General features: G+C 38.0%; 1 protein-coding gene across 1 annotated transcript; it reads left to right on the plus strand.

The window, feature by feature from the left end:
- Positions 1–7701: 7701 nt before the first annotated feature.
- Positions 7702–9694, plus strand: LOC114459153 (uncharacterized). The gene is made up of 5 exons (XM_028441510.1): positions 7702–7975; positions 8113–8318; positions 8394–8538; positions 8674–8726; positions 9386–9694. The coding sequence occupies exons 1-5, from the start codon at positions 7702–7704 to the stop codon at positions 9692–9694; spliced, it is 987 nt and encodes a 328-aa protein (XP_028297311.1).
- Positions 9695–16345: the final 6651 nt, after the last annotated feature.

The following is a 16345-nucleotide window of genomic DNA, read 5'->3' on the forward strand; positions in this document are numbered from 1 at the left end:
GCAGACAGACAGGCAGACAAACACACACACACACACATAGACAGCTACACAGACAGACAGACACTAAGACAAAGAGACAGACACACAGACAGGCAGACAGACACACTGGCAGACAAACAGACAGACAGACAGACAGATAGACATGCAGACAGACAGACAGACAGACAGACAGACAGACAGACAGACAGACAGACAGACAGACAGACAGGCAGACAAACACACACACACACAGAAAGACAGACAGACAGACACACAGACACACTGACAGACAAACAGACATACACACAGACAGACAGACAATTAGACAGACACACGGGGAGACAGACACACAGAGAGACAGACACATAGACTGACAGACAGACAGACACATAGACAGACACAGACAGACAGACACAGCTACACAGACAGACAGACACACCGACAGACAAACAGACACGCAGACAGGTTTCATTGAATAGTGAAAATGAGAGCAGAAAAGTTAACATCCTGTTAATATAAACTAAAGTGTTGTTGGACCTTACTCAAATTAAATGTGAATACATTTGCCATTAAATGTTGTTGACGTGTTTGTTAATGGCCATAATTAATTTATAGATGATTCCCCTACAAGAAACATCAGGAATCACTGAAACCTAAGTACCTGTACTGTACAATATTCAGGTATTTATTTCAGTCACACAGAAGTAATTCAGGCTGACACCCTCATACCTAGAGCCGATGGGCTGAAGCTGCATCCCACACTTGGCAGCAGAGGATGGAATAGCCAGTACAAAGTCAATAAGCTTGACTTTGTATGGAGTCTCCTCATGGTTTGCCAGCATTACATTGTCAAGCTTGATGTCAGTATGGATGATCCAGTGAGATTGGAGTCCCTGTAATGCTACCAACATCTGCAGGAACATGATGAGAAAAGACAGGATTATAATCAGAGGTGAAAGTAATGGATTACAAGTAATTAAGTTACTGTAATTGAGTTGCTTTTATGGTACTTGTACTTTTTTGAGTATATTTCCACATCAGTCATTTTACTTGTACTTAAATATGTTTTAAAAGAAGTACAGTAATTTGTAGAGTCATTTGTTACATTTCTACACCAAACCGTTAATGAGTAAACTATTATTTGAGGAGATTAAATTGGAGGCAGATACGAGAGTTGAACATTCAAAACATCAGCCACATCCATGCAGCTCCGTGCACAGCGTCCTCTCTGCACCACATTGTGTCACACACACACCAGACTCCACACACACACCCACCATTTTAGTCAAACTATAAAAAGCTGCTTTGCAATGCCACTGCTTTGCAATAGGGCGGATTTGGTGCACATACATGGAAGAACCCAGCTCAGTCCTGAGGAACTATAATAAATCCATCACAAGCAGCTCAAAGACGAGGCAGGTACAGCCAAAGTATTCAAACCTCTCGTAGAATTTGACCAGGTTAAAGTGGTCTGCATTCAGTGTGCTGATTCTACTCAACATAGTCAGCTGGAGGGGAAAAAAGGACAATTAGATCATCTTTCTGTCACTATTCTCTAAATAATTCATAGTTAAAGTCTGGTGGGAGGCACCAAAACTATAGGAGAGATCCAAACACTCGTGCTGCACGTTTTCCACAACCTCGTCCTTCAGGATTTTTACTGCCACTAATTCACAGGTGGAATTAACCTGGCACTTGGCCACTTTACCAAAGCAACCTTCTCCCATGAACTCAATGATGGTGTATTTAGTTGAGCTGCTGCACAGAACCTGCCCTACTGATAGTTGAGACACTGTCAAAGTAGATAGAAAGGACACAAGGTTAGTATTCAGTATTTCAACACTAAAACTCACATAAACAAGGAAATCTTGTCCTGTCATTTTGAAATTTGGGTTTAAACCCCCGCATGTGTAGCACATCCTGATCTTCTTTTGGTACACTCATAGTATGCAGTTACTTTACTTACAGGTATTAAATAGTAATAAAAAAGTCTCCTCCTGCTATATCACACCCATTATGTGAACATTGAAAACAAACACTCTCCTACTTTTTTTTGTCCACTTTTAAATAGATATTACAAGTGGGTAAGATTAGAAAAGTTTTAAGAATTAATCCAAATGGCTGATATTATGTACCATGGAATTTGTACATGACACTGTTTCCCAAACTTTATTGTCCCATGTACCAAAACAGGTCTGTCCTGAGTTGTTTAACACATCTAGATGTAAACACCATGAAATAAATAAAAGCTGGAATTCTCAACTTTTTTCTCATATTCATGTTTTGATCTGAAACCCAACTGTCTTCAGTTTACAACAAAAACAAAGGAATAGACCTTTCCATTCCAATACATAGGAGGGACTGTATAAAATTAAAAGGTTACACTGGAAAAAGTGAAATCTAGGCAAGATATAATTTCCTAAATTAAGGCAAAAATTTCTTGTTTTTGGCTGACAAGTTATTTTTGCTCAAAATGAATTTGTCAGGCAAGATAATTTTGCTAGTTTTAATATAATTATTACTTAATTATCTTATATGGTTGAATAGTCTTGTTGTTGAGTATTAAAAGCTAGTAATGAGTACATTGAGGCTTAAATCAAGCATTTTACACATTTTAAGATGTTTGACAAATAATCAAAGGACCGCACCTGGAGTTTCATAAGTAAAATGTTCTTATTTTAAGATTTTGCATAATCTAGTAATAATACAAATGGAAAAATACAAGTATCAAAACAAAAGACACAACTGTCATATAGATTCTCTCTAAGCAATTTATTTAATTCACATGTCATATGATTAAAACTGTTCTTACATGCTCCATCATTCATCATTACATTATGATCACCAGCCGAGCATGTTTAGACATCATTAATAGCTGTTACAGCCAGCCACATTTATATGGAAAGAAACCATTCAGTTGCAGTGCAGTTCCATAACATTTGTCAGATAGTATTTCACGAGAACATAAGTTTGATTTCCATTGTTTAGAATATAATAAGACATGTAATCCACCAACTTCTCCACCTCCACTACCTCAGTGTCCTGATCATTATGTGGGACTTCAACCTGATAACACATGTCTGTCTGTCAAAGCACACAGTCTGACAAAACAAACACATGTAGAATTGACAACAAAGATGTTTTTGATCTTTCCAAACTGTGGGATAGTGCGGTTATGTACATTAGCTAGGACCAAAGACTTTTGTTTATATATTTGTTACCGTTAATGACAATCCATTTCACTGACACCTCATGCTGTACTTCACTGAGACCCAAGGATAGTCTCAACTTTTCAGTGAGAATTTGCATATTTCCAACCTCAGACACTGGTCCCAAATCACGGTCATTTGAGAAAATAGGGTTCAAGAAAGATCAACATTTTGACAGTTTTCATATATTTGGTTTTGAGTCATCAAAGACTTGCAGATATTTGTTTTGTGGCCTTTTGCTTGAAGAAGACATGTTTTGACTCAAAACGCATGAACATGTGTCTAACCATTGGACCAAGTGATCATATCTGTGATGGTAAATGAATCATGTAATGTTGCTTAGGTGTTACATTGTGGTCAGGAAAGAGCTCTTTCCAACGTTTCAAATGATTTTCAATCAGTGCTTTTAACTTTGAGATGGTCGCTTTTGAAAGAACTGGGGCAAATGCAATCTGTACAATGTCTATCAGCTCCAGTATCAGAAAACCCTCTTCATTTACATTCAAGCTTGGCAAAATAAATGGCAGAATCTGTAACATCACAAGCATTTGACCTGATGACTGTTTCAGCTTGTTGTCGTTGGACATTAATGTGTTAACAGATATTGGTGTGGGTCGATCCCTTACATCTAGAGGGAAGTAGGGAAAACCAAGTATACTAGAATTCACTGAGTCCAGATCCACCTGTCCTGATTGAACGAGATGATTCAAAACACATTTTACTTCAAGTGGGGCGATGCCCTCCAGGATCACATGCATAATGTCCTGTGGTGTTTGTTGGATGATATCAAAATTGGGAAATTCCACTAACTTACTCTTTTTGTTAATTCCATACGTTGTTTTAAGACTGTTGCGAAGCAAGTCTGTTTGTGCCTTTTCAATCTCATCACATTGTCTCACATGCCTCTCCAAAGTTCTTTTCATAAATGCATCCTCACTGAATTGGGACTGCATGTCCTGAAGGTAACACTCGTAGTGTCTGCACTTACTGAAGGCAAAGCGTGTGAATTTCAACACCATTGGCCAACTTGTCCAAGTCCTCCTTAATTCTGTTCAATATGGGGTCCACCCCAGGCTGTCGAAGATCTGCATATTTTGCCATGGCAAGTAGCCTGATGGCAGCCAGTTTTGATCTGTATTTTGGGTTTATATTTCCTAATGTGTAGTACACCATTAGTAGTTTGTTTTTTGAAGCACAGGACCAGTGGATTGCAAATCTCTATTTCATCAGTGTACAGAATTATCTGCAGTGCATCTGGTTTGGTAGAAAATATGGGGTGTGACTTGAAAAGTTCACCATCAACAATGTCATAAACAAATCCTTCATTGCACTTTTTAGGGCCCACCTCAACCATTGACCAAATCCTGGGATGTGAGAGAAACTGCTCCAGACTTTCAACTAACGGCACATAGTAAAACAGCTTGCTCTTGATAGAGTAGTCTGCACCTTTTTTTCTGCATAGGATTTGAGCAACAGGAATTCCCTATGCTTCCAAAGAATCAAACTGTTTCTTCATGATACTGTCCTGTTGAAAGGTTGTTGCCACCTCAGCAAATGGATCAACAAACCGGTCAAATACATCTAGGCCAACCCTTTCCAGCTGACTTGAGGAGTCATTTCCAGAATGTTTCTTTCACGTCTTTCATCTGCTTCTTGAGGCGGTCCATTAGAGAAGCCTGGTACTGTTGTTCTCCAGCAACAATGGTGTTCACAGATTTCTGAAACATGCAAAATAAAATATAAATATATATTTAATATATTTGTTATCAGGTTGTGTCATGTTAAAAAATATAAGTGCAACAGAATGCAACTGACAGCAGTTACCTGTGATATGTTAGACTTGGCCCTGGTATTTATCACAAACATTGTAGCATGTCTTCTGAGATTATTGGGAAAAAAACAAGTCTAAATAGGTACATGCAGACAAATAACTACATAAAGTTGATACATTAGGCAGAATAATGTGTGCTCAAGTAAAATCAATCTTACTTTAAAGTGACAACAGTAAATATAAACACAATAGTGAATAAAATTGCAGTAGTTTATAGCATCAAATGAAATATTCTAAATTAAGATATGACATTTAGAAAAGTAGAATATTTTCTTTTTAAACTAAAATAAGGGGTGTGCGGAAGAGGATTAGGGCCACTAAAAAACAAAAAAACAAAACAGAGCCAGTAATTAAAGAAAGAAAAAAAACAGTAAAAAAAATTATTAAAAAAAAAAAAAAAACAGCAAGTGAGGTACGTAGTCATTTTTTTTCTTGATATTTTTTTTTTTTTTGGTTAAATTTTTTTTTTGTCTTTTTTTTAAAATTATTATTTTTATTTACTTTTACTTGATTTTTTTTTCTTTTATTTTCCGGGGAAGCCTGCAAACTCCTCCCACACAAAACACAGGTGGAGATAGGCATCGTGTTTCTGAGTGGCTGGAGGAAAAAAGTGAAAATGACCGAATTTTCGGATTTTCTGCGTGAGCGAGGGTTTCCAGAGGAATGTACATTCGGTCATTTTCACTCTTTTTCCTCCTCCAGCCACTCAGAAACACGATGCCTGTCTCCACCTGTGTTTTGTGTGGGAAGAGCTTGCAGGCTTCCCCGCAAAAAAACAAAAAAAACAAAAATCAAGACTAAAAAAAATAAATAAAGTAAAGTAAAATAATAATAATAAAAAATAAAATAAAAAATCAAGAAAAAAATGGTTACTCCCGTACGTACGTACGTACCTCACTCGCTGTTTTTTTTTTTTTTTTTTTTTTTTTTTCCTGTTTTAAAAAAAAAAAAAAAAAAAAAAAAAAAAACATTTATTAGAACATTGTGTTTGGATTTTGAGAATTATTTTAAGTCAGGTTAAGGACAGACCACAAATTAGGTAGAGGAATGAAGAAAATGTGTGCCAAAGACACCACAGCTACAGCGGAATCACATTCGTAAACAAACCATGCCACTTTTCATTACCACAACCCCCCCCCCCCTCAGCTCAGTGAATTGGTATCTTCCAATGCAACGCAGGACTGTCGACATTGGCCGCAAATTTAGCGCCCATTTTTCGGCTGTGATTATTCAAAAAAAAAAAAAAAAAATACTATATCTCTCTAGTTTGGTGTTTGCTGGACATCTTGAAGATTAAAGATAAGGGGGTTTCGCCTTTAATTGGCCATGCAATGTCCTTATATACATGAAATTTGTCCTCTGCATTTAACCCATGCCTGAGGATGCAGTGGGCAGCCATTTTTGCAGCACCTGGGGAGCAATTCGGGGTTAGGGGACTTGCTCAACATCCCACAGTGATGGCCCAGGTGAGGTTTGAACCAGCAATCCTCTGATTACAAGCCCAGCGTCCTTAATCACTAGGCCACCACTCCCCTATAGCTCCAACATGGATGAAGATGGGGCCAGCGAAACATATCCAGAGATGGACAGTATATCAGCTTCAGTATTAAGAGGTAAAATTTGTGTATTATCTTTTATAGCAACATGCTAAATGCTAACTAGCTAACACTTTGCATGTGTTGAGAGACTACTTCAACTTTTGATTGATTTGTTTTTAACCTTGAAATTTGTTACTTGTCACTCATTTTATTTGTGGTACTGGTATTTCTTTCTTTTTTACGGTTTTGTCAGGAATATTAATTCAGTCAGTGTGCTACAGGTATACAGATTTTTGCTTTTTCAATCAACAGAGGTAATGCACACTTATACAGCTGATTGGAATATTTAGTTTAAACTTTAATAACTGCCATATTTATTCAAATATTTGTTTTTTATTAGCTGCTGGTGTGAAGATGGCCATGTTGCCCAGCCTCACTAAGGACGATTTGCGAGACCTGTTTCCTGGGTCAGAAAACTTTTTAAGAAGAAGACACATTTGGCAACTTGTTCATGTGGATATGGAGGTGAGCTGTATTTATTGTTTGTATGAGTTTTGCCCCTAACTGTTAGAAGTGAGGCCAAATGTCTGTTGTGTTTATGTTGCAGAGTCAGAAATTGGATCGCCCCGCTCTTGACACTTCTGTTATAGACAGCCCATCTACGCCTTTGTTTTCCTCCTCCTCTGACAGCAACATCAGCTCTCCAACACCCTTCAATTCTCCAAAACCTAAACACAAAGATTGTTCTGGCGCCACTAAAAAGCTTCGGCTCATTAGTCCAGAGTATGTCATATACACTGACACAGAACTAGAACTAGCAAGAAGTGCTTATTTTGAAAAGCAGCGTGCTGGATAAGAGGAAGACTACACCATGCCAAAAGACTTGTGCTGTAGACTCATTAGGAATACAGTAACAGGCATGATTGCTATAAAAAGAGCGTCCGAGGATGATTTTAAGTACCCAGGCTCCCGTGAACTGACTGCCATGGCTAAGCGTCTAGTAGAATACTACCCAATGCTGTGAGACAAGTCTACGTCCAATACACCTGAATGGGTAAGTTTCTCATTTTGTTGAGGAATTATTTTTTAAATCTGTTACCAATGGTAATAATAGTTTGTTTTTATTGTTTTGTTATTTTAGGAAATGGTGAAGAAGCACTTGTTGAAAAGGGTTCAGAATGTGACAACTCCAAAAAAGAAGCAAGGTCCAACCCCATCAAGAAAAGGACCTAGAAGCCTAAAATTCCAGAGCAGCCAGGTGACGTGCACTGAAGAGAGTGATGAACCTTTCTCCTCCCCTGCTTCAGTCTCTTCAGCTGCTTCATCAGTCGCCTCGTCGTCTTCCTCCACTGTGATCCTAGAGAAGTCAACTCCTTCTACAAGTACTTCCCAAGAGGTGGATCTCTTTAGTGCTATAGGTTAGAATTTGACTTTCCTTTTACATTTACTAAATGCTTAAGTCATATTTTCATTTGTATATCACGTTGTCAACACAGTGTTATAAATAGTTGGTGTATTGCTTTTCTTTTGATATCATTTTTGTTTGTGTTCCCAGAGAGCCCACAGAGCCAAGCGAGACACTATAAAACTCTGCAGGATTTGTACAAAACTAAGAACAAACCCAACAAGGAAGATGTATCCCAGCTGCTGGAATTGGAGTTCCAATCTAGACGAGCTTTCATTGACTCTGATGTGATGAAGGAACAGGACAGGCCTATGAAGATACTGCAGGCTTATCCATGTTTTAAAGAACTTGGCCATGGAAGTATTTTTTTCTCACTTAACTTGTATATTTCACTTGAACGAAGGCCTCTTAATTTAAATCTCTACTGTTAGATCATCGATGAACTCCAGCGAATCCTTGATAAAGGAAACCCCTTCTTCACAATGGAGCTGAAGAAACGTTGGCTGAGATTTTTTAACCAGGCACAGTTTTATGGGGTGTTCAAAAAAATCATAGGACCACCACTGCAGGACCAAGGTAAGGATGATTTATTTGCTGTTACCCACATACACAAAGACCTAAAATTATTATGATTTATTATTTTTGTTTAAACAGTAAAGAATGCACTTGCTGTCCTGAAAGTACTGCCTCAGATGTTCCCTTCGCATGTAGCTCTGCCGAAGAGGTTGGGACACCCAAGTGATGCTTTGATTCACATTTTGAAGGTAAGGTTAATATACATATATACACACACACACACACATATAATTAGAATATCATGAAAAAGTTCATTTATTTCTGTAATTCAACTTAAAATGTGAAACTAATATGTGATATAGACTCAACATGCAAAGTGACATAATGTCAAGCCTTTATTTTTTATAATTTGGATGATTATGGCTTACAGTCCATTTTCAAAATATTCAAATTTTATGAGATTTTTAATTTGGGGTTTTTACAAGCTGAGCCATAATAATCAAAATTATAACAAATAAAGGCTATACATATCTCACTTTGCATGTAATGAGTCTATCATATATTAGTTTCACAGTTTAAGTTGAATAACAGAAGTGACTTTTTCATGATATTCTAATTATAGGACGAGCACCTGTGTATATATTAGAGTGCTGCAACCCGACCGAAGTCCGACGGGACCTGTCGGAACCCAACGGATTCGGTCGGGCTCGGACAAATATTTAGAACTTATCTAGAAATATCTTAATGCCTATCGGGCTCGGTTCGGATTCGATCACTGCTCTGTCGGACGAGGGCGATGCAGTTCCGTCTTTGTGTGTGTCACAGTTGTTAAGGAGTGTTTCTATTATCATGTACTTTGTTCAAACTTATATATTTGGGTGAAGATTTAATGAATTGTTTGTTTTAGTCAGCAGAGGACCCCAACACTTACCTTCAATCAAGACCCTTGGTCAGCCCTGTGGTGATTGTCTGTGAGACAAACTGCATCCTGGTCATTGGAACAGTTCCTCTGCTGACTTTCCCCAAAGAAGACCTCAGTGAAAGCGTGATGTATCTTCTTGGCTGTTATTACACCTTTCACCTCACATATCCCAAGTGCATTGCTACCCTCCTGTCTGTGCTACAGACAGAGGTTTTGTTAGATGCCATCCATGAGAAGGACATGACTACTTCCTACAAAAAATCTATGGCTGAATGGAGAAAGTTTCATGAATAAGACAGTTTAAACATCAGTTTTAGTTGAAGTAGTTCAGCAGCATTAAGTCCCTCCTTTTAAAATGTGGCTCCTGTTCAATGATGTTAAACTACAGTCGTGTGGGGCTATTGGTTATTGCTCTGGTTTGTGGTCTTGACATTGTGATTTTTGCACAATAAAAGTGTAGAAAGATATGTCTCAAATGTTTGTTTTTTAACTCTTATTTTAAGGTAAATTGGCTTTCATTAAATTCTGATTTTAAGCATTATTTTCTTGGAAACATTATCATATTTAAGTGAAATATGCTTGTTTTTGGAATAGCTGTTCCTATTTCAAGTTTTATTTACTAAGCTAATTTTTCTTATTTACAATAATCAGGTCTAAATAGGCCAAAAATAAGTGAATATTTCTGATTTTAAGAAAATTGATCTAAATATTACAGCTTGAAAAAAAGACAATATTGCTTGTTTTTAGTCTAAAACTACTAATTTCAAGATTGCTGTGGGTCATATGGGGCTAGTATTATTTTCTTATTTTTGAAAATCTTATCAAGTAAAATTTTCTTGTTCTGTTGGCAGATAATTTTGCTTATTTTAAGTGTTATATTTCTTATTTTATTATATTTTTTCTTATTTTTTTAAGTGGAATTTTTGCAGTGCAGACGTGTATTGGTGTTATTGATCTCCATTCTGCTGATCAGTTCAGTCACTAACTGCTGTACAGTAGATGAACGCAGCCGTCCCACCTCCAGGACGCCTTCATGGTTCACACTCTGTGTCCTCGTAGCTTTCCCCCACCTGAAGGAAACCAATCAGTAGCTTTATTAGAATCTAATTCAACAACAGGTTCCATTAATCAATCAATCTGGAAACCAAACTAAACACCAAAAAGGATCAAACCGTTAACGTTTGTTAAATGTTTCCTAGGCTAAAGGAGGTTATAAAGGAAGCATTGAGCCTCTTTAACTTAGCTTAAAGAGAACTTGGACACTCTTTATCATGGACACCACTTAAACACTTCAGAGGGTGAAGGAACAGTGGATAGGAAAGGAGATAGGAGGGAACATTAGGATACAACTAGAGAGAGTAGCAACAACTCCGTTCACTCTAATGGTTAATTTTATTTACAGCGATGGCGGCTCATGGAGTATACCATTGTAGCGCATTGAAGCTACAGTAGATTAGACAGTCTGTGATGAACTTCTGAACGGTAAGATGTTTAAATAATCATATTGGATATTATTATTATTATTAATATTATTATTAACGCGTGCATTAAAGACTGTTGGTGGATTATCCTCTGCTAAACTAGATTGAGGCATCATTAGCAGATAATAGATGAGACTAAGATATGCTAATGTTACTGGATAAAGTTAGCATCACAGCCTTAACCATAAGGTTCAATTTTATTAATTCAATTTTATCCAAAGATGTGGAATAAAAGAAAATACTAAATAAAATAAATTAATACTAATAAAATAAATAAAAATCAATAAAACTTGATTTATTTTGTTGTAGTAAATTAAATTAATGAATGAACTATAACTTTAGGACATCTGATTGTACAGTGATGAGTGTCAGCAGAGAAATGAGGAATTAATTCTGGAGTACGAGCTAGCATGATAAAGTTAACGTAACAAAAACAACAATGTAGAAAGCTATTTTTGTGATATTGTTATGAATTTAAAGTGTATATTGGAGATTTCTAAACAGCAATCTTAAACATAAAGATAACTTATGGATTGAGTGTTTTAAGCTTTGTGTTACTCTGTAAATGGGAAAGGTAAGTTAAAAACCATCAGTGAGATTGAAAACACAAGTTTAAAATAGACCAACAATGATGAAAATAAATTATACTAAACTAAACGAGGAACTATACGTAATACTATAAGTATTATAGGCTATTACTGTATTATACAAGTTATTATACTAATCATGTAATTTTGTTAGAGTGTAAGTGACCTACTGTAGGAGCACAGGGAGCAGTGATGTCACTGGACTGGTTTCATATGATGGAGCATCAACAGACCATGATGAGTCATGAAAACATGACAAGGTGTGTTTCAAATGTGTATTAGATATCATACTGAACATTTTATATGAATTATATTAGTAATCAAACCTATTCTATGTAATAATTTCACACTACTACTGCTGTGATGCTGCACGATGAGGACCAATGATGCTGCACGGTGAGGACCAATGATGCTGCACGGTGAGGACCAATGATGATGCACGGTGAGGACCAATGCTGCTGCACGGTGAGGACCAATGATGCTGCACGGTGAGGACCAATGCTGCTGCATGGTGAGGACTAATGATGCTGCACGGTGAGGACCAATGCTGCTGCACGGTGAGGACCAATGATGCTGCACGGTGAGGACCAATGATGCTGCATGGTGAGGACAATTGATGCTGCACGGTGAGGACCAATGCTGCTGCATGGTGAGGACCAATGATGCTGCATGGTGAGGACCAATGATGCTGCATGGTGAGGACAAATGATGCTGCATGGTGAGGACCAATGATGCTGCACGGTGAGGACCAATGATGCTGCAGTTCAGGATGGCTGGATAAAAGATGTTCTGTTAGGTTGCAGAGTAGTGATGCTGGCTGTGTGCATCAGTGCATAGTAATAATGTCTATTTTTGTATATTTATAAACATAATAAATATTTTTTCAATGTGTTCTGTCTGGATTTAATGTTTTTAATGACCTCTTTTTAAAGATTCAAAGCAATACATACTGTATACAATACATATTAACACATTTTTAAACAATATTTTCATTAATACAAATTTACGTTAGGGAAAAAACTATTTATGGAACTACATAAACATATATTGTATATACACATACATATGATGGTGTACTGTATAAATATTGTCAATCAATGCAGTTATTGACGACAAATTACCAAAAATCCCAGTTATGTCAATAGATTCAAATTGCCCGCCACTAACTTCTGGAACAAACTGAGTTTACATGAATCATGTGATGGTCAAGCATTTTGGACTTTGTCGTACCAAAGCAGTGACCCCCAACAGAATCTGTATCCCCTGCTGTGGGAGTGCGCATGAAGGGCGGAGCTACAATTCTGTGTTTAGATCAGTTTAGCTTATTAATAAAACTAAATGTGGATTGTTACGATCATGCTTTGATTGTTAAAGATGGATAATTATTTATGGTTTCTTTTTAACATATGATAATTTAACGTTATTTTCAAAACATCTAATTTCAATTTAATCTAAATCTAACAACAAAACCATGTACATGCAGAGACAAAACTGATATAATCCAGACAGTAAGATTAACACTAAAAAGGCAGTTTGAGCAAAATACACAAAATATAAATTGTTAAGAAATAAAAATAATTATATTTTAAATATTAAACCTAATACACATTAAACAACTCATATGTACCTTGTAAATCAAATAAAGCAGACACAATAGAGCCCTAAATGATATATAATAATAATAATAATAATAATAATAATAATAATAATAATAATAATAATAATAACATTCTGTACATACGTGTTGTTAAAGTTAATAGTATTCATAGATCTGCTTGACAATGTCATTTATTCTCCTTTTTCTATGAAAGGGTAATGTTGCTAGGCGACCAGCCTGCTAACTAAACGTTAGCTAAATACTCTCTGGGTTCTAGACTCAAACACGCTGTATGTCAGTCTTTAGGTCAATGTGTCCAACTTGTGATACAGTAAAATCAACACCACTGTGAACATTTGAACACACTGTCAGACTCAGATCCACCTTTTTCACTCAATGATGTTCTGATGAACTTACTGCAGCACTGCCCACAGTAGTTGTTGATGTAACTCACTTTCCTTTACACAGGAGATCTGATCTTCAGATATTGGTGTATTTTTTTATTCAGCCTCTGTTGATAATCATAACTTCATAGCATTTATTCAGACATTCTCAACACAGACACATGGTGATACAGGACTGTGGACGAGAACATGTTATCAGGAGGATACAAATGATTTCAGCCTGTCTCACTGTGCCTGATAGAAAATGTATCCCCTCTATAATCCTCAGGTGATGGACTAACATCATCTGCTTTATTCTGTACACATTTATCATCATTCATAATAAAACATGTGAATCAGGAACAGTTTCACTTTTGCAGAGAAGAACATGAGACAGATGTGACCTCAGGCTTTGTGTTCTCAGAGGGTTCCACTTTTAGTAGCGTCTGACGCTAACAGCTCTAGCAGAAAGACAATATATCATGTTGACTTCAAAATAGTGTTGGATGAATCTTATAAGATGGGTGATGAAGAAAAAACAGGCTGTGATCAGTGGGAGGGGTCTATATTGTCACTGGAAATTCCTTCACATTCTAAATGCTGTATCTTGGCTTATTTTCAGTTGATTCACATCAAATTTACATGTATTATTTCCCCAAGATGAGCAAAAAGTTACATTATGACCACGCTCACAACCAAACAGGAAGTCGGCCATCGAGTCTGTCTGTCTCACAGAGGACTCAGAGACATGTCTGTCTATCTCTCTGTCTGTGTGTCTGTCTGTTTTGGCTGTGTGTCTGTGTGTGTCTGTCTGTGTAGTTGTGTGTGTGTCTGTCTGTAGCTGTGTGTGTCTGTCTGTCTGTGTAGCTGTGAGTATATGTCTGCCTGTCTGTCTGTCTTTTTGTCTGTATTTCTGTGTGTCTGTCTGTGTTTGTCTGTCTGTCTGTCTGTGTAGATGTGAGTGTCTGTTTGTTGGTGTGTCTGTGTGTGTGTGTGTGTGTGTGTGTGTGTGTGTCTGTCTGTCTGTCTGTCTGTCTGTCTGTCTGTCTGTCTGTCTGTCTGTCTGTCTATGTAGCTGTGTGTGTCTGTCTGTCGGTGTCTGTGTGTGTGTGTCTAAGTGCCTGTCTGTCTGTCTGTCTGTCTGTCTGTCTGTCTGTCTGTCTGTCTGTCTGTCTGTCTGTCTGTCTTTGTGTCTGTCAGTCTATGTGTCTGACTGTCTGTCTGTGTTGTCTGTCTGTGTTTGTCTGTCTGTCTGTCTGTCTGTCTGTGTGTGTGTCTGTTTGTCTGTCTTTGTAGCTGTGTCTGTCTGTCTTTATGTCTGTGTGGCTGTTTGTTTGTCTAAGTGTCTGTCTGTCTCTGTTTCTGTCTGTCTGCCTGTCTGTCTTTCTAGCTGTGTCTGTCTGTCTACCTGTCTGTCTCTTTGTCTGTCAGTCTATGTTGTATGTGTTGTCTGTGTGTCTGTTTGTCTGCGTTTCTGTCTGTGTAGCTGTCTGTCTGTCTGTCTGTCTCTCTGTCTGTGTGGCTGTCTGTCTGTCTGTCGGTGTGTGTGTCTGTCTGTGTAGCTGTGTGTCTGTCTGTCGGTGTGTCTGTCTGTGTAGCTGTGTTTGTCTGTCTCTGTGTGTGTGTTTGTCTGTCTGTCTGTCCATGTGTGTGTCTGTTTGTCTGTCTAAGTGTATGTCTGTCTGTCTGTCTGTTTGTCTGTCTCTCTGTGTGTATAGCTGTGTCTGTCTTCTGTCTGTTTGTCTGCCTGTCTGTCTCTTTGTCTGTCAGTCTATGTGTCTGACTGTTTGTCAGTCTGTGTAGCTGTCTGTCTCTCTGTCTGTGTGGCTGTGTCTGTCTGTTTGTCTGTCTGTCGGTGTGTCTGTCTGTCTGTGTAGCTGTGTGTGTCTGTCTGTGTGACTGTCTGTCTGTCTATCTGTGTCTGTCTGTCTGTCTGTCTGTCTGTCTGTCTGTCTGTCTCACAGAGGACTCAGAGACACTGAGGAACCAATGGACCCAATCCCAAACCCAGGATACAGAGTGTCAGTGAAGGAGGTACAGACGGTGTGGATGAGTGTCAGAGAGTCAGAGGAGACTTCATAGAAGGACAGACGTCCATCAGGACAGTCCACATACACTCCTACTCTACCAGAGGAACCACAGGGACAGTAGGTAGGTGTGACTATGTTATTGTGTCTGAAGGAGTAAAAACCACTGTTACATCTCAAACTCCAGGACTGATTATTATTTCCAAACCAACAATCATAACTGTATCCTTTTCTTCTGATTCCTCTGTAACTCACTGCTATAGAAACATATCCATTCCACTCCACCGCCCAGTAACAGTGACCAGTCAGACCAGTACTACACAGAACCTGATAGTGATCAAATCTGTCCTGATGATCAGGATAAAGCTCCTCCTTCTTCTTCACAAATGTCACCGTCCTGTTGTTGTCAGACAGTCTGAGGTTTCTGTTGATGGAGTTTGTGTCGAGGTGAATGTGACAGAAATCTGATGAGACACAAAGAAACAACAGTTGATCATGTGATGCTTCATTCTCTCTGTATCACTGACATGTTCATTCACTCAGAGCTTCATGAGGACACTTTGAATGAACACACACACACACTTACACTTCCTCACACCAGCTTTGATCCTCTGCTCTCCTCCATGGTCCGCCCTGCAGGAGCAAACACAGGCAGTGATTTACACACCTAAAGAGTCCAAAGTGCTGCTCAGAAACCTGATGCCATCTCCATCAAGCTCTCCATGTTTCTACTGGTTTGTCTTCAACAGCTTCACCTTCTTCATCTCCTTCAAAGTGTTCCTCTCTTCATCCTCACTGACTGGTTCCACCTCCTCTGATCTTAACTATACACTGTTATATATATGTATATATACACTATTTGGTCACCTA

This window comes from Gouania willdenowi, unplaced genomic scaffold, assembly GCF_900634775.1.
Source record: "Gouania willdenowi unplaced genomic scaffold, fGouWil2.1 scaffold_269_arrow_ctg1, whole genome shotgun sequence".
Classification (NCBI taxonomy): domain Eukaryota; kingdom Metazoa; phylum Chordata; class Actinopteri; order Blenniiformes; family Gobiesocidae; genus Gouania; species Gouania willdenowi.

Coding starts and splice junctions, on each gene's coding strand:
- LOC114459153 (XM_028441510.1), top strand. CDS start 7,702: ATGGTGAAGAAGCACTTGTTGAAAAGGGTTCAGAATGTGACAACTCCA. Junction 8,539..8,673: donor ACCACCACTGCAGGACCAAG/GTAAGGATGATT, acceptor CTTCGCATGTAG/CTCTGCCGAAGAGGTTGGGA. Junction 8,727..9,385: donor CTTTGATTCACATTTTGAAG/GTAAGGTTAATA, acceptor TGTTTGTTTTAG/TCAGCAGAGGACCCCAACAC.